The sequence below is a fragment of the Bufo gargarizans genome, chromosome 1 (assembly GCF_014858855.1).
Source record: "Bufo gargarizans isolate SCDJY-AF-19 chromosome 1, ASM1485885v1, whole genome shotgun sequence".
Classification (NCBI taxonomy): domain Eukaryota; kingdom Metazoa; phylum Chordata; class Amphibia; order Anura; family Bufonidae; genus Bufo; species Bufo gargarizans.
This window is the reverse complement of record NC_058080.1, coordinates 187,053,351-187,072,554: the sequence shown is the minus strand read 5'-3', so window position 1 is coordinate 187,072,554 and position 19,204 is coordinate 187,053,351. Positions and strand designations below refer to the sequence as shown.

At 42.5% G+C, this 19,204-nt stretch overlaps 1 protein-coding gene across 1 annotated transcript in view; it reads right to left on the bottom strand.

The window, feature by feature from the left end:
* SLC10A7 (solute carrier family 10 member 7) overlaps positions 1-19,204 on the bottom strand; it is a 221,261-nt gene that overhangs the window by 63,058 nt on the left and 138,999 nt on the right. The window contains exons 6-7 of the mRNA XM_044300560.1: positions 13,362-13,397; positions 12,483-12,566 (exon numbers count right to left, since the gene is read on the bottom strand). Of these exons, the coding sequence (XP_044156495.1) occupies positions 12,483-12,566; positions 13,362-13,397 (120 nt within the window). The remainder of the gene's footprint in view (positions 1-12,482; positions 12,567-13,361; positions 13,398-19,204) is intronic.

Here is a 19,204-nt window from a genome sequence, read left to right as displayed (position 1 = left end):
GTGATATAATTAGTGTCCATGCATCAGGACTTACCACAGGTATTCATTCTGTGGGATATTCTCTAATCCTGACCAGTAGGTGGGTCCTGAGGACTGGAGTTGAGAAACCCTGTGCTGCAGAAAATCTCCATGCAGGGAAAGAGAAACTGTGCATTCTACTTATTTCCCAATCCAGTGGATTACCCCCATTACTCTGTGACAGAAATACCAGTAATAGCAGTGGATTTCTGTCGCGGATCTTGTAGTAAAATAAGTGCTGGCTTAGCGATATGTAAATCCAAAATGTGCAAACACACCTTTATACAGTGCTTCTTTTTTGCATCCACTCCTAATTTTCACAATGGATCCAAAATACTGATTTAGTCCACAATGGACGGATACGCTACTGATTTGCCACCTTAGATATGTACCAGCAAAATGGATGAGATTTTACAAACCGGATTCCAAAAAAGTTGGGACACTAAACAAATTGTGAATAAAAACTGAATGCAATGATGTGGAGATGGCAAATGTCAATATTTTATTTGTAATAGAACATAGATGACAGATCAAACGTTTAATCCGAGTAAATGTAACATTTTAAAGGAAAAATACGTGGATTCAAATTTTCACGGTGTCAACAAATCCCCCAAAAGTTGGGACAAGTAGTAATAAGAGGCTGGAAAAAGTAAATTTGGGCATAACGAAGAGCTGGAAGACCAATTAACACTAATTAGGTCAATTGGCAACATGATTGGGTATAAAAAGAGCTTCTCAGAGTGGCAGAGTCTCTCAGAAGCCAAGATGGGTAGAGGATCACCAATTCCCACAATGTTGCGCAGAAAGATAGTGGAGCAATATCAGAAAGGTGTTACCCAGTGAAAAATTGCAAAGACTTTGCATCTTTCATCATCAACTGTGCATAACATCATCCGAAGCTTCAGAGAATCTGGAACAATCTGTGCGTAAGGGTCAAGGCCGTAAAACCATACTGGATGCCCGTGATCTCCGGGCCCTTAAACGACACTGCACCACAAACAGGAATGCTACTGTAAAGGAAATCACAGAATGGGCTCAGGAATACTTCCAGAAACCATTGTCAGTGAACACAATCCACCGTGCCATCCGCCGTTGCCAGCTGAAACTCTACTGTGCAAAGAAGAAGCCATTTCTAAGCAAGATCCATAAGCTCAGGCGTTTTCACTGGGCCAGGAATCATTTAAAATGGAGTGTGGCAAAATGGAAGACTGTTCTGTGGTCAGACGAGTCACGATTCAAAGTTATTTTTGGAAATCTGGGACGCCATGTCATCCGGACCAAAGAGGACAATGACAACCCAAGTTGTTATCAACGCTCAGTTCAGAAGCCTGCATCTCTGATGGTATGGGGTTGCATGAGTGCGTGTGGCATGGGCAGCTTGCATGTCTGGAAAGGCACCATCAATGCAGAAAAATATATTCAGGTTCTAGAACGACATATGCTCCCATCCAGACATCATCTCTTTCAGGGAAGACCCTGCATTTTTCAACAAGATAATGCCAGACCACATTCTGCATCAATCACAACATCATGGCTGCGTAGGAGAAGGATCCGGGTACTGAAATGGCCAGTCTGCAGTCCAGATCTTTCACCTATAGAGAACATTTGGCACATCATAAAGAGGAAGGTGCAACAAAGAAGGCCCAAGACGATTGAACAGTTAGAGGCCTGTATTAGACAAGAATGGGAGAGCATTCCTATTTCTAAACTTGAGAAGCTGGTCTCCTCGGTCCCCAGACGTCTGTAGAGTGTTGTAAGAAGAAAGGGGGGATGCCACACAGTGGTGAAAATGGCCTTGTCCCAACTTTTTGGGGATTTGTTGACACCATGAAATTCTGATTCAACATATTTTTCCCTTAAAATGGTACATTTTCTCAGTTTAAACTTTTGTTCCGTGATTTATGTTCTATTCTGAATAAAATATTAGAAGTTGGCACCTCCAGCATCATTGCATTCAGTTCTTATTCACGATTTGTATAGTGTCCCAACTTTTTGGGAATCCGGTTTGTAGGAAATTTAGTCTGTGTGCTGTGCAACACGCCACACCTTCGGTGCAGATTTTAAACCCACAGTGGATTTTACCCGTTGAAATGCACAGGGTGAAATCCGTGGCAAGTCTGCCACTATGAGGCCATGCGAAAATACGTAAGTGTGAATAGAATAACGCATAAAATCACCTTTTGCCAGTTTGGTATCTTATTACACAGATATGTTAATGATGCGTTATGTGTTTACATACATGAGTCACACTGTAGATGCCCTATATATTTTGTGCACACAAGATGCCTGTGTAAAGTCTATACTGATTATATTAGCAAACGGCAGAAACAGAAATTCAATCACAGGTATAAAAAAATAAGGGTTACACCAATGGTCTAAAACCTGTGGCCCTCTGGCTGTTTCAGAATTACAACTACCTGGCTCGGAGTTCTAAACTTGCAATGGCTGGAGAGCCACACAGTGAAGACCACTGGTTTATGCCTAAGGCTACATGCACACGACTATGCTGTGGTCCGCAAATTCCGGATCCGCAAAACACGGATGCCACATGTGTGCGTTCTGCAATTTGCAGAACGAAAGCCCATAACTGAAATGCCTATTTGTGGACAAGGATAGGACATGTTCTATATTTCTTTTTTGCTGTGCCACGGAATGGAGTGCTGTCCGCATCTTTTGCAGCCCCATTGAAGTGAGACTTTAAGCTACATGCACACGACCTTTGTGTGTTTTGCGGTCTGCAAATTGTGGATCCGCAAAACACGGATGACGTCTGTGTGCGTTCCGCAATTTGCGGAACGGCACGGACAGCCATTGATATAACTGCCTATTCTTCCAAAAATAGGACGGGTTATATTTTTTTTGCGGACCACAGAACGAAGCAACGGATGCGGACAGCAAACGGAGTGCTGTCCGCATCTTTTGCGGCCCCATTGAAGTGAATGGGTCCGCATCCGAGCCGCAAAAACTGCGGCTCGGATGCGGACCAAAACAACGGTCGTGTGCATGAGGCCTTAAACGGATATTCCTTCCAGGACTTTTTAGGATATTTGTGACTTTTTCAAAGCCTTTGCAGTATCCATATGTGTAAGGGAGAGATCTCAGCAGCGTTATTTTTCTCTTCTTCTGTGTTAGGGACTACGTTTGTCCTGAGAACATGTAAAAACAGCTGCTTGCTGGCCACAGCGGACATAAGCTTGGCTCCTGCCACCAAACTGCCAACTTGCTACTAAAGCCCACAGAAGGGTTAACCCCTGGCCGGGTAACTAGAGAATGCATGAATGATAATGTGCAGACATGCTTTTTATTACTTATTCATGGAAAACAGTGGGTTTTGGTGTGCTTCTTTGAAAAATGTTCAAACTGGTAGAATATACGGGCGCACTGTGAAAATTCTATGTCATTAACTTTTAATCATAAATTGCTCTTTAATATAAAACATAAAATAAAGGTCTGTCACAAGCACTTATGTGCAGGAGAAGGAGATGGCATGAAAGTGTAAGGGAAGTAACAGACTGCAGTGACTACCAATAGCACCTGGAAGTCCCCTAGAAAGGAATTTTCTCCATGTCTGCAGTACACAATCAAATCTGTTCTGGCTTTCAGTTTTCAAATTCATTGGAAATGAGCTAACTAACGTTTTCAACAGGCCGCTCATGTGTGTAATCTATCCATCAAGGCTATATCATCAGAAATCAAAGTATTCAGTATTAGAAGAAACCCAGGAGCTTATACCTTAGGCCTCATGTACATGACTACATCCGTTTTGCAGCCGGCAAACTGCGGATCGTGTCCATGTGTCGCCCGCATTTTCTTTGTGGACTCAATGACTTCACTGGGTCCGTGGTCTGCATTTTGTGGACAAATTTGATCTTTTTGCAGAAAGGATATATGGATGCAGAAAGCACAAAAAGTAAAAGTAAAACATGTCCTGCAGAACATATAACATGGTTATAAGGGAAAATAATAGCATTCTTTAATACAGAATGCTTAGTAAAAGGTCAATTGAGGGTTAAAATAAAATAACTCAACCTCCTCCAATTGATCGCGTAGCTGCCGGTGTCCTGTTCTTTCTTCAGGACCTGTGGCGACCATGGTGATATACCAGGTGATGAGCACAGTGACGTCACCACAGGTCCTTTGACAGGTCCTGAAGAAAAAACAGGACACCGGCTGCTACGCGATCAATTGGAGGAGATTAGTTAATTATTATATTTTTTTAACCCTCAATTGACCTTTTACTAAGCATTCTGTATTAAAGAATGCTATTATTTTCCCTTATAACCATGTTATAAGGGAAAATAATACAGTGAATAAACTTTCATCTTGGCAACCATGCGTGAAAATCACACTGCATCCGCACTTGCTTGCAATTTTCAAGCAGCCCCATTCACTTCTATGGGGCCTGCGTTGCGTGCAAAACGCACGATGTAGAGGATGCTGCGTTTTTCACGCAACGCACAAGTGATGCGTGAAAATCAACGCTCATGTGCACAGACCCATAGAAATGAATGGGTCCGGATTCAGTGCGGGTGCAATGCAGTCATCTCATGCATTGCACCTGTGCGGAAATCTAGCCCGTGTGAACCCAGCCTTACACCAACAGGTCACCTATTAGGCTCTGGCATGTCCTAATAGACAGATACTGATGGCAGCCGTGGGGTCCTTTCTAAGGCCCTTGGCTACCACGGTACTACATTGGTAGCCCGTGATCCTGTTGCTGGGTGCCAAAAGCCAGCCTCAATCTGTCAACCACTTAGATGCTTCACGACTGACCATAGCATCTAAGGGGTTGTGTTACAGCAGAGCTCCCACCAATATCTCATGGGGACAATGAGCAGTGCCCACAAGATCATCATAATAGATATGACTGTCACTCATCATTACAGTATACAAAAATGTATATAGTATATATGGGCTCCTATGTTCTAATGTGGAAAAATTAAATTTATCTGTCTCCTTTGTGGTCATGAGCAGGTTTCTAGTATGTTTTTCTTAGGGTACTTTCACACTTCCGTTTTTCTTTTCCGGAATAGAGTTCCGTCACAGGGGCTCTATACCGGAAAAGATCTGATCAGTTTTATCCCCATGCATTCTGAATGGAGAGCAATCTGTTCGGGATGCATCAGGATGTCTTCAGTTCAGTCTTTTTGACTGATCAGGACAGAGATAAAACCGCAGCATGCTACAGTTTTATCTCCGACCCAAAAAACTGAACACTTGCCTGAAGGCATTTTTTTCCATAGGAATGTATTAGTGACTGATCTGGCATTCAAAATAACGCCGAAAAAAGTGCCGGATCAGTCTTTCCGGTGTCATCAATGCATTTGTAAGACGGACCAGGATCCTGATCAGTCTTACAAAAGCCATCAGTTGGCATATGTTTTGACGGATCCGGCAGGCTGCGGAACTTTCTGCGCTGGTTTTGATATCCCCTACGCATGCCTCGTCATAAATTAGGCGCATCCTCTGGCAGTCCGTGCACCTAAACAGAAATCTACAACAGCTCAGAGCTGCCATAGATTTCTGGATTCATTTGCACCAGAAAAGTGGTGTAAATGAAGATAAATTTGTCCTGGCTGTTGGTCACACCCATTGCCCTCCCTCACCCTGCCTTTGGAAAAGTGGCGAGGTGCGAGTAAAAAGAGACACTTGCGACTTTTTCTTTTAAAGTGTCGCTTTTAAAAAGACACAAACATACAGCTGGTGACTTTTCAAAGCCAGTTTTCTGGCGCAAGGGTGATGATAAATCTTCCCCTTGGCGCTTTATTTTACTTTAGTTCTTTATAACATCACCACTGAACATTTTGTGCGACAATATGGAAATTGGAACAGAAACGATAACTGGTTTGGCGTACTTCTAAAATGTATACCAAAATAACTATACATTTAAAGCATGAATATTTTTAATATATTTTTTTTTATTTAAAGGGGTATTATCATCTTTATAATGAACTTTCATCCCCCCCCCCCCCTGAGGCTTTTCCTAAATATAATGCTTTTTCTAAATCTTATAGTTTTTAATAAAAATGAAAAATCATATTTTATTGTTTATACTCGCTGCCCATGGATACGGCCACCTATCGCCAGCCGCATCCATGGGCCGCGCCTGCGCACTTCATACTCTGCGATCCTGCGGCCGGCCTCTTGTGAACGCGCACGTCTTATCTCTGGGCTTCCGCGCATGCGCAGAATATCCATCGTGTCAGAGATCGAGAACAGTTCGGGCGAGTCAGCGGAGTGAGCGGACGGACGTTGGAGGACCGGGATACTATCTCCTAATAGGTAAGCATAATTTCTACTGCCCCACTAATCCACCAACGATTATTGAATATGTGCCAATAAAGAGGGTTCATCCTGAATTCTAAGGGGGCAATTGTATGAAATGGATGGACACTGGGGGCAACTGTATGAAATGGATGGACACTGGGGGCAACTGTATGAAATGGATGGACACTGGGGGCAACTGTATGAAATGGATGGACACTGGGGGCAACTATATGAAATGGATGGACACTGGGGGCAACTATATGAAATGGATGGACACTGGGGGCAACTATATGAAATGGATGGACACTGGGGGCAACTATATGAAATGGATGGACACTGGGGGCAACTATATGAAATGGATGGACACTGGGGGCAACTATATGAAATGGATGGACACTGGGGGCAACTATATGAAATGGATGGACACTGGGGGCAACTATATGAAATGGATGGACACTGGGGGCAACTATATGAAATGGATGGACACTGGGGGCAACTATATGAAATGGATGGACACTGGGGGCAACTATATGAATTGGATGGACACTGGGGGCAACTATATGGAAGGTAGGGAGGCACTTATGGGGGCAGATGGAGGAGGCACTTATGGGGGCAGATATGCAGAGATGTGTATGTGGCGGTTTAGAATCAATGCGGGTGATAGATAGAATCAGATGTAGCAGAGCTGAATAAGCGCTATTCAGCCACAGTACTTACTAATGGTGAAGGAAATAGATTTAGTAGAGATGTGTATGTGGCGGTTTAGAATCAATGCATGTGAAAGATAGAATCAGATGTAGCAGAGCTGAATAAGCGCTGTTCAGCCACAGTACTAATGGTGAAGGAAATAGACGGATTTAGCAATGATGTGTATGTGGCGGTTTAGAATCAGATGTAGCAGAGCTGAATACGTGCTGTTCAGCCACAGTACTAATGGTGAAGGAAATAGATGGATTTAGCAGTGATGTGTATGTGGCGGAATCAATGCTGGTGAAAGAGAAACAGATGTAGCAGAGCTAAATAAGCTGCTGTTCAGCCACAGTGCTGGTTGAAGAGAAACAGACAGATGTAGCAGAGCTGTATATGAAGCTTTTCAGACACAGTGCTAGTGGGGGAGTAGAATAAAGATGTAGCAGGGCTGTATAGGAAGCCATTCAGCCAAAGTGATGTTAGGGGTCTGGAGTAGCCACATGTAGCTGAGCTGTATATGCATCTATACAGATACATAGTGTAAGGTTTATACACAACTGGAGTACAGCTGTAATGGAAACAAATCTGCATCAGTGCTGGTGGGTGGGGGATGGTCGTGTTTTATGGCAAGCACAGATTATACGTTTACTAGCTGACAAGCTTTTGAGCTAATTTATAATATGGAATTATAGTTTTTGATAAACAAAATGGGTTTGTAAGAGATCAGACTGAGATTTTGTGTGTAAAACTGCAGAACAGCAACGTGTTACTGTACACTGAGCTCACTTATCACAGCTCTCTGAGGATTCCACAGCAGGGGGAGGGGTCTCAGACACTGCAGGCTGCCAGACTGATGAGTCATAGTCTTCACATGAACTAGCACATAAGAACTCAGTGTGATGTCATAAGGAGGTGTGGTTGGCCTTCACTATAGCTGCCTAAGCCCGCCCAGCCTTATCTGCAGAAAACCAGGAAGTGAACAGCAGAGTGACTGCAGGAAAGGATGAAAGAGCAAGATGATAATACCCCTGGAACTGAACGGCAGTAACCTAGCATAGCCACTACACTGTGTGCTTCTACCTCTGTCCACTGCCTAGCTTCCAGCTCCAGCCCAAAACAGCTGATCAGTGGGGTTGTGGGGTGTCAGCGCACCCCCATGAATCGGGTATTGGTGACAAATCCTAAACTTAGACCATCAAATTGAAAGTACTGGAAAAACACTTTAAGGAACCTAAAATTCCATCATCACCATTGGAAGAGAATGTCATTTTTGTACACTTACGGCTTTTTCACCTTAGCTGAATGTGAGATGGACTAACGGATAGACCCTTTTAAGACTTTATTTTTTTTTTTATTTTTTTAAAAGAACCAATAAACACAATGCAAAGCAGATTACTTTTCCTAACGCCTTAATTACCAGTGTTATGGTCTTTAGTATCATTTTGGCCAAATTGTGGGTTAATGCTAGGAACATTTTTTTTATTTGAGACTAAACAATTTTTGTGTGTAATATACAATTGCAAGAAAAAGTATGTGAACCCTTTGGAATGATATGGATTTCTGCACAAATTGGTCATAAAATGTGATCTGATCTTCATCTAAGTCACAACAATAGACAATCACAGTCTGCTTAAACTATTAACACACAAAGAATTAAATGTTACCATGTTTTTATTGCACACACCATGTAAACATTCACAGTGCAGGTGGAAAAAGTATGTGAACCCCTAGACCAACGACATCTCCAAGAGCTAATTGGAGTGAGGTGTCAGCCAACTGGAGTCCAATCAATGAGATGAGATTGGAGGTGTTGGTTACAGCTGCCCTTTAAAAAACACACACCAGTTCTGGGTTTGCTTTTCACAAGAAGCATTGCCTGATGTGAATGATGCCTCGCACAAAAGAGCTCTCAGAAGACCTACGATTAAGAATTGTTGACTTGCATAAAGTTGGAAAGGGTTATAAAAGTATCTCCAAAAGCCTTGCTGTTCATCAGTCCATGGTAAGACAAATTGTCTATAAATGGAGAAAGTTCAGCACTGCTGCTACTCTTCCTAGGAGTGGCCGTCCTGTAAAGATAACTGCAAGAGCACAGCTCGAATGAGGTGAAGAAGAATCGTAGAGTGTCAGCTAAAGACTTACAAAAGTCTCTGGCATATTCTAACATCCCTGTTAGCGAATCTATGATACGTAAAACACTAAACAAGAATGGATTTCATGGGAGGATGCCACAGAGGAAGCCACTGCTGTCAAAAATAAACATTGCTGCACGTTTACAGTTTGCACAAGAGCACCTGGATGTTTCACAGCAATACTGGCAAAATGTTCTGTGGACAGATGAAACCAAAGTTGAGTTGTTTGGAAGAAACACACAACATTGTGTGGAGAAAAAGAGGCACAGCACACCAACATCGAAACCTCATCCCAACTGTGAAGTATGGTGGTGGGGGCATCATGGTTTGGGGCTGCTTTGCTGCGTCAGGGCCTGGACAGATTGCCATCATCGAAGTAAAAATGAATTCCCAAGTTTATCAAGACAATTTGCAGGAGAACTCAAGGCCATCTGTCCACCAGCTGAAGCTCAACAGAAGATGGGTGTTGCAACAGGACAACGACCCAAAGCATAGAAGTAAATCAACAACAGAATGGCTTAAACAGAAGAAAATACTCCTTCTGGAGTGGCCCAGTCAGAGTCCTGACCTCAACCCGATTGAGATACTGTGGCATGACCTCAAGAAAGCGATTCACACCAGACATCCCAAGAATATTGCTGAACTGAAACAGTTCTGTAAAGAGGAATGGTCAAGAATTACTCCTGACCGTTGTGCACGTCTGATCTGCAACTACAGGAAACGTTTGGTTGAAGTTATTGCTGCCAAAGTAGGCTCAACCAGTTATTAAATCCAAGGGTTCACATACTTTTTCCACCCGCACTGTGAATGTTTACATGGTGTGTTCAATAAAAACATGGTAACATTTAATTATTTGTGTGTTATTAGTTTAAGCAGACTGTGATTGTCTAATGTTGTAACTTAGATGAAGATCAGATCACATTTTATGACCAATTTGTGCAGAAATCCATATCATTCCAAAGGGTTCACATACTTTTTCTTGCAACTGTATATTACACACAAAAATTGTTTAGTCTCAAATCAAAAAAATGTTCCTAGCATTAACCCACCATTTGGCCAAAATGATACTAAAGACTATAACACTGGTCATTAAGGAGTTAGGAAAAGTAATCTGCTTTGCATTGTGTTTATTAGTTCTTTTTTTAAAAATTCAATAAAAAAAAAAAAAAAGTGCTTAAAAGGGTCTATCCGTTAGTCCATCTCACATTCAGCTACTGCAAAAAAGCATGAAAACAACAACTAGTGTCTTTACGCATATGATCTGGTGAAAATTATTTCTTATAATCACAAAAACCACTAATACAACATACATATTAATGGTGAGATGTGATTCAACTCGGTTGTTCTGAATATACTCACAAATATGTCGCCCGGACTACTATTTAATATTGATGATCTGAAAACTAATTAAATATACATGATGTTGGACTAACATTGCTGGTGACATCTGCAGAGCTTTGAGCAAGAGGCCGTTCATTAGACACCTCCAGAGAATAACTTGGATGTGTTCAGAATCTGATCTGTCACCCACAATTTTATCTGAGAGTCTCCTCTTGTTTGCCTATTGACCAAAGCTGCACTGCCTTCCTGAGAACTGTATGCAGCACACTTATGTATTCCACAAGAGATGTGCCGTATATAGTACAGCTGTAAGACCACTATATAACTGTAGCATCTCACCCATTATATCATTTTCCCTGGTTCTTGTAAGAAAAGCTATTGTTTATCTCATTCTAATTTTTTTGTTTATGTGATATCACGTGCATATTCAATTTTTGTCTTTGTTTAAAGAGCATCTGTCACCATGATCACCTAATTAACCAGGCTGCATACTGCCTAGTAGAGTTAAACATTTCTCTGCAATAGATATCACTGATGCAGAGAAATGCTTATTATTAGGTATATGTATGTGAGCTGCTCAGAGCAAAGGGCTGGCCTAGCCCCTCGGAGCACTGTTTCACCACCGCCTCTCCCTGTCGCCAGTCCCCTCGAGATCAAGGCCTAGGGTTCCTTGTCTTGTAATTTCCTGATTGTTATACTTTAGAACTGTGATCTAAACAAGCTTACCAATGTGTGTCTATTCCTATTAGTGTGATGTAATACCCAGTCAAGGCATTCTTGAGGGTTGATGTATTTTTGCGAGTATTACTATATTGGATTGTGTGCATTTATACTGTTTTACATCCATCGCCGACATTTGTCCTGTCTATATGAAGATGGGGTATCTCCAGAAACACATTACCTTTGGACTGAATTATCAATAAAGGCTTAAGTATACCGGTAAGGAACAGCGCTGGTTCAGGTTTTTTTTCCTTGTCCTTTTCCACCACATCATTGAGCACCAGGAATACAAGTGGAATTTTCCCTGGTGGAAGCACCAGAGACACTAGCAGCTATCCCGGATTGAAGTATCCGTACTTTTTGTGACTCCTCAGATCATAGCTGTTGTGACTTTTCACAACAATATGGTGCCTTTTGAGTCACAGACTATTACAAAAAGTATTACCCTATGTTGCCACTCTTTCATTTTTTACTATTAAGAAACCGTATTCTATTCATTTTTCCCCTGTGTGCAATCCGCATTTTCTTTGCGGACAGCACACGGACTCATTCATTTCTATTGGGGCCATGCAGATCCTTGTGGCTATTCCACAAATTTTAGAATATTTCCTATTCTTGTCAGATTTCAGATGTAAAAATAGTCATTTCTACTGATGAGAGTGAAAAAAAAATACGGAATGCACACGGAAAGTATCTGTATTTTGCGGATCAAATACAGACACGGCCGTGTGCATTACGCCTTAATAGGACTTATTTTCCAATAATTAGTAACCCCATTAAGATTTAAATTCAACTCTTTTAAGGCTACTTTCACACTAGCGTTTCTATTTTCCCGGTATTGAGATCCTTCATAGGGTCTCAATACCGGAGAAAAACGCTTCCGTTTTGTTCCTCATTCATTGTCAATGGGGGACAAAACTGGACTGAACAGAGGAGAATGCTGCCGTTTTCTGTCATGGGATGCGGAGCGAGACGTCATGACCCACAATGCAAGTCAATGTGGACGGATCCGTCTTGGCAATATTAAAGATAATACAACCTGATCCGTTTATAACGGATGCAGATGGTTGTATTATCAGTAATGGAAGCGTTTTTGCTGAGCCCTGCCGGATCCAGCAAAACCGCTCGTGTGAAAGTAGCCTAACTTTATAATAATTTTAAAAAAAAAGCTGCATTTTTTAAGGGTTGTTAAGTGAATCACTGAAGGTACATTTTAAGTAAAATGAACACAAGTGTTAGCAATAGCGCATTGTAATTTGTACTTGAGCATTACAGTAATTCTTGATGCTGTCTGAATAAAAACGAGGAACATACCTGGCCAATGATCAGAGGGACCACAACAGTCATGAACAATTGAGAGAATATGGAGGTAAAGGGCACTGATGAGGACGATCCCAACTATAGGAGAAAACAGACATAAATCAAAGCAACCCAAGAACTCCTGCCACCGAAAAATAGCCAAATTGTAGTGAAAACTTAAGAACAACTGGCAAAAGGTGTGTCTGAGTGTAGATTTTTTAAAATCAGATTCATAAGCATATCAGTTTTGTGAGTGTGGATATTTTTTTACTTGATGCACAGACTGAAAGATTGGGTGGTGAGAGAACAGGGAATACTTGCTTTTGTAGGGTCAATATCATGGTTGTACTGGAGAATTTAGAGGTTGGTGCCTAATGGAATGCATTGCAATAGATCTGTACCTATGACACTGGCTGACCTGTTACATGTGCACTTGGCAGCTGTGTTGTGCCCATGTCCATATGTGCCCGCACTGCTGAGAACAACGATGTTTTAATATATGCAAAAGAGCCTCTTGGAGCAACGGGGGTGTTGTCATTACACCTAGAGGCTCAGCTCTCCCTGCAACTGCAGCACCCTCTGCACTTTGATTGACAGGGCCACGTGTGATGACGTTTACCCTACCTGGCCCTGTCAAAGTGTAGGGGGCTTTGCAGAGAGAGCAGAGCCTCTAGATGTAATGGCAAGGCTCCCCGTTGCTCCTAGAGGCTCCTTTGCATGTATGAAAACATCTTTTTGCTCAGCAATGTGGACACATATGGACATGAGACCAACACAGATGCCTTCAGCTGCCAAGCGCACATGTAACAGGTCAGCCAGTGTCATAGGTACAGATCTGACAGATGCCCTTTAACAATGTAAACAATCTCCTTATAATATAAAAAGTATACTTACAAATAAAAGCAGCAGCATTGGGGTCACAACAATACCCTGAAAAGAAAAGAGTAAGCGTTATACTTAGAAAAATACTTCTACAATAAAAAGTGCATTTTATATAAGGTGATGTATAGGCTCTTAAAGGTATAAGATAAGCTTTATCATCGAGTAAAGTATTTAAAGGGATTTTCCCACAATGGAGATTTTTAGAACCGCTTGGTACAGAGGTCCTGAGCCGCAGCTGGCTCATTCTGAATGTTTCTCTCAGCTCCACAGACATTAAAAAGTGTGGCAGGGCACATGCTCAACCGCCTCTCTGTTTGTGGAAATGTGGAAAAGCCCTTTAAAGAGAACCTTTCATGTATTTTTATTTTTTTGGCTGAGGCTGCAATTATAGTTTTTTTTTTTCAAATACCCCTTGCTCGCCCCCCTGCAGTTTTAATATGAGCATCGGTACAAGGAGGAGGAGACGCCGCGGTCCAATCACAGCGGAGAGCGTCACAGCTTAGGGACAAGGTGAGCTGTTTTTTCTCCCTGGCTGTGACGCGCTCTGCTGCAATTAGACCACGCCATAACCAGGGAGATGCCCCCCGAGAAACCCCGGCGTCCCCTCCTCCCTGTACCGATGCTCAGTACATACTGGGCATGAAAACTTCTGGGGGGCACAGCGAGGGGTCTTTGAAAAAAAGAGCAATGATGGCAGCATCAGCAGAGCGCAACCTGCAAATAAAGGTACTTAAACAACAAACAAAAAAAGAAAATACATGAAAAAGGTCCTCTTTAAAGAGCTCAATGAAAACACTGTCCTGTCATTGGGCTGCTACCTATTTATAAAGTCATTTTGCGCCATTTTACTTGCTACAGCTGCTGTAGTCAGGTCCTAGTGTACATTTCTAGGAGCAACTACTGCTCGGCTTGAAGCAGGGCTCACTGCATTAATAAAATATGCAGCACCCACAATAGAGCTCCAAACGGTCACTGGAAGCAGCTTTGGCACAAGAATGGTTTGCTGGGAGTTCTATGGTTTGGGTCTCCATGGCCAAGAAGCTGCATAAAACTAACACCACCAAATACAATGCCAGGCATCAGCTGGAGCGGTGTGGAGCTGCGTGCCAGTCTGATGACGTACACACATTCTCCAGAGTGATGAATCTTGCTTCGCCATCTGGCAGTTCAATGGACAAATCTGGGTTTGTCAGATGCCAAGGAAATGGCTCTGTACTTGAATGTGTAATGTAATCTGTAAAGTTTGGTAGAGCAATAACAGTGGCCATGAAATAAGGCAAAAACTGAGTACAGTGGACGAGAGGGGTCACCATACGAGATACAAAAAGTACAAATATTGTAAAGTGATTAAAGGAAACCTGCCACCGTAAAAATGCTCTGCGGTCTACCAGAATGTAATAAAGCGGGAGGAATCCAGCAGACTGATGTATGGTTTTGTGGGAAAAGATTCAGTATAAGGGAGAGTTCATATTTTTCTGTTCTTCTGATCAGAGGAAAACAGAAAAAATAAATAAAAAGATTCTGCAAAGAAAAAAAATGGATTCTGTTGGAACATTTGACATCCGTTTGAGCCATTTCCATCTGAGATCTGTTTTTTTTTAGATGGGGAAAAAAGTACTGCAAGCAGGACTTTTTTTTTCTGTATAAAAAATGGATCTCAGACAGAAATGGTTTAAACGGATGACAAATGTTTAACAGAATCCGTTTTTTCTTTACAGGATCTTGTTTTTTTCTGTTCTTCTGACGGACCAGAGGGACGGAAAATGAAACTGTGATGTAAACTCTCCATTACTAGTAACTTATTGATGAAATCCCTGAAATGCTCTACAACTCTTCCATCCTGAACAATATGGCACATGCAATCTCAGTGCTAGAATAGTGGCAGAAAATATTGATAAATGAGTGGCACAGGGATCTCCAAAATCTGCATTGGGCTCGAACTACAGATTTTTTAATATAAATTCATGCCACAATTACAATTCTGCAGCAATATCTGCAGTCACGGTATCAGTGGGAGTATTTCATATTGTGACTGTGTGATGCAGTGAACAGTTCCAGAATGGTCTATGATGATACTGAGTGGGTCACACCAGATCAGGCTTCAGCTGTGGCCTACTCGAAGAGAACGGATCTCCTGAAAGGCTCCATTGAGACCGATTATATTCTGCTATTATTTGATGGTCATTTGGACCGTAGTGAGACTGGCAGCAGATGACAATTAAGGGAAATCAATAATTCTGATGTGATAATGCAGTGCTAACATAATTGACCACTGAAGAAGCAAATATATGACACTTTCCAGACTTACAAAGTACAGTGAGAAACACAAAAAATGCCACAATATAGCTCTAAATGACTAACTGAAATGAAGCAAGTGCTTATACTAGTTCTGGACCCAAGAGGACCCGCTGTCACAGTTCTAAACATATTAACCGTATACAGAACGGTGTGTAGTAGTGGCTACCTGCTACCATTCCTGATCTGCTTGTTTTAGGAAATACCTGTATAGGACACAAAGCAACAATTCTGGAGCATCTTTTATTCTAACTCTACATTGCGCTGTTCCTCTGTTATTCCCCCTGAATAATCATGAACATTTGACAACTGGGTGTTACCATTCTCATTGTCAAATGGGTGCATCCCTACACAGCCTGAAACGGTCAGAAATAATTGGGCAATGTCATAGTACGTAGGGACATGCCCCCAACTGGTAAAAAACAGCTGTCAATGTATTCATCATTTATAGGCCTCCTGCACACGACCGTTGTGTGCACCCGTGGCCGTTGTCCCGTTTAACGTGTTTCTCTGCGGTTCCATTGACTTTCAATGGGTCCGTGGAAAAATCGGAAACTGCACCGTTTGGCAGCCGCGTCCGTGATCCGTGTTTCCTGGCCGTGAAAAAAATAGGACCTGTCCTATTTTTTCACGGCCAACGGTTCACGGACCCATTCAAGTCAATGGGTCCGTGAAAATCACGGATGCACACAAGATTGTCATCCGCGTCCGTGATCCGTGTCCGTGATTCGTGTCCGTTTTTTCCTATCATTTCAATGGCAAACTTGACTTAGATTTTATTTTCATTTTTCATGTCCGTGGATCCTCCAGAAATCACGGAAGACCCACGGAAAAAAAAACGGACACGGGTCACGGTACAACGGAACCAAGTTTTGCGGGACGTTAAAAAATACTGTCGTGTGCAGGAGGCCTTAGGAGAAATAATGAAGAAAAGACACAACATACAGTTCTGTGAAAAGATGCTTCGAAACTGCCATTTCATAAAGAATACAAGTATTTGCAAAAACACACGTCAGGAGAGGTTACAGGTCCTCTTTTTGATACCTTACATGAAACTAGTAGTTTTCGGCATTTAATGTTTTAACATATACAAGTGTCTATGCAATTAAACAGGAACAGGAGCTGGAAACTCACATAAACATCAGTAAAAATGGCACAGTTTGAACAGTACGTGCTCTGCAATTTATTTAAAGGGAACCTGTCTTATCGAGTTGACAGAGAACTGTGCTATAGTAAGCCAGTCCCTGTAGAGTTATATACCTCCTGACTCTCCATGCCTATATCATCTGTGAGTGCTGAATCTCCAGTGTAGGTCAAGGAGAGGGGAGACAGGCAGAAGCTACATCACATAGGACACACAGAGACTCTGCAGTGTGAGGGGACAGCAGTTCTGTGTCCCCTGTTACTCAGCGCAGCGCAGTGTGATGAGACTCTTCTGTCTTTACAAAGCCAGAGGCATAAGGGGGAATCTAGGCCGCATTAGCAGCATCATATCTGAGGGTAATAATTAATCAAGATGGCAGACGATCCATCAATGGCACAAAGTAAAACACGTATACACAAGAGCCTCTATGTTCGTCTATAATGTCCAGGTGTGCATCTCTAAGGCTAAAATTAGATATAACACTAAGGGGTTTACATGCAATGACGGCACCAGAGTTGTGTGCCAACTATATCCGAGACATAAATTTTAAAGGGAACCTGTCCTCCTTTTCACTGTGATTGACATCCTGCTGTGAGGCTGGTATCGTGCAAGTCTCGGGCATGCGCGGTGTGCTCCTTATCACTGCGTGATCCTGTCTCCGGCACTCAGCCGGACGCTTTTCTCTCTCTTTTCCATCGTGTGCGCAGAGGGAGGAAAGCGGTCGGCTGAGTGCGGGAGACGGGATCGCGCAGTGACAAGGAGCGCATCGTGCATGCCCGAGACTTGCACGATCCCAGCCTCACAGCAGAATTTCAATCACAGTGGACAGAGGATGGGTAAGGGGCAGGCTTAGCTTGACTTGAAGCGAGGAGGCCGCTGCCCCCTTGACTTCAAACTCTGCTGTTACATAGCGCGTGCAGGGGATTAAAGTTCATTTTTCAAGATTTTGGTGCATCTGGCCGGAGGAAGAAAAGGATCTTTAGGAACATACTGCGGGCTACTTTAAGGTAATGCTAGCGGTTTGGGAGGAGTTTCTTAGGTGACAGGTTCCCTTTGAGTCTACAATAAAATAAATGACAGTTTTGGTAGGGTTTCTCGGGTACTCCGATATTGCTGGCTTGCCCTCAGGATAGGTCCTCAATATCAGACGACAGCTGGCACCCCCACTAATCAGTTGTTTCACTTAAGTAGAAGCTGAGATGCAGTACGTTGCTTGGCCAATACACAGTGGACAGAGACTTGTGCTCTGTACAGAGCGATGGGGAAGGCAAGAACAGTAAAGAAATATCCCTGCCTTCTCTATGGGGAGTCACAGCTGTCACTGACAGCCGGCTACATGCTTCTGCAGCTGCCAAATTAGCGTAAAGCTGCAATCTCTGCAGGGACGTTTTGAACTATCTGTACAGAGATACGTATGTGTCGATCACCAGGACGTATACAGTCAACAGCCAGTCGGCAAGGGGTTAAAGAAGACCTGTCATTACAAAATGCAGTGCAATCTGCAGGCAGCAAGTTATAGAGCAGGAGAAGATGAGTAGATTGATATGTAATGGGAAAAGATTCAGAAAAACTTTTATACATCTAAATCTTAGCTTTTTCTGGTTTCAGTTGTACACAGGGGAGGTGTTATCAGTGATTGACAGCATTCTCTGAGAAAAGCCAGCCGTACTCATTCAATAGTGGTTGGCCAGGCAGTCTTAAAAGGACATCGGTCAGCAGATTTGTACCTATGAAGCTGGCTGACCTGTTACATGTGCGCTTGGCAGCTGAAGGCATCTGTGTTGGTCCCATGTTCATATGTGCCTGCATTGCTGAGAAAAATGATGTTTTAATATATGCAAATTAGCCTCTTGGAGCAACGGGGGCGTCGTCATTACACCTAGAGGCTCAGCTCTCTCTGCAACTTCCGTGCCCTCTGCACTTTGATTGACAGGGCCAGGTGTGATGATGTTTACACTACAGAGAGAGCACAGCAGTTCCAGAGTGAGCAGAGCCTCTAGGTGTAATAGAGGATCATTTGCATATAATAAAACATCATTTTTCTAAGCAATTACATATGAACATGGGACCAACACAGATGCCTTCAGCTATCAAGCGCACATGTAACAGGTCAGCCAGTGTCATAGGTACAAATCTGCTGAGAAAGTTTCAACAAATAGATGAAAAAGTCATACAGAAATCAATTCATACACGTACACGAGTTTCCAGAAAACTGTATGACAACTGTTTTATGCACCATTGTTACTTAAATTATAAAACTCCCCGCTTTCAATCTGTTACAAATCTAGGCAAATTTGCTAACCAAGGCACTAACTGGGTGACAGCCCCTGTGAGATCTGTAATGGTAATCATCTCGCCTATCACCCAGCCTTCCCAGAAACAGATAAATGACAACTCCAAGATTTTCTTACTGGTT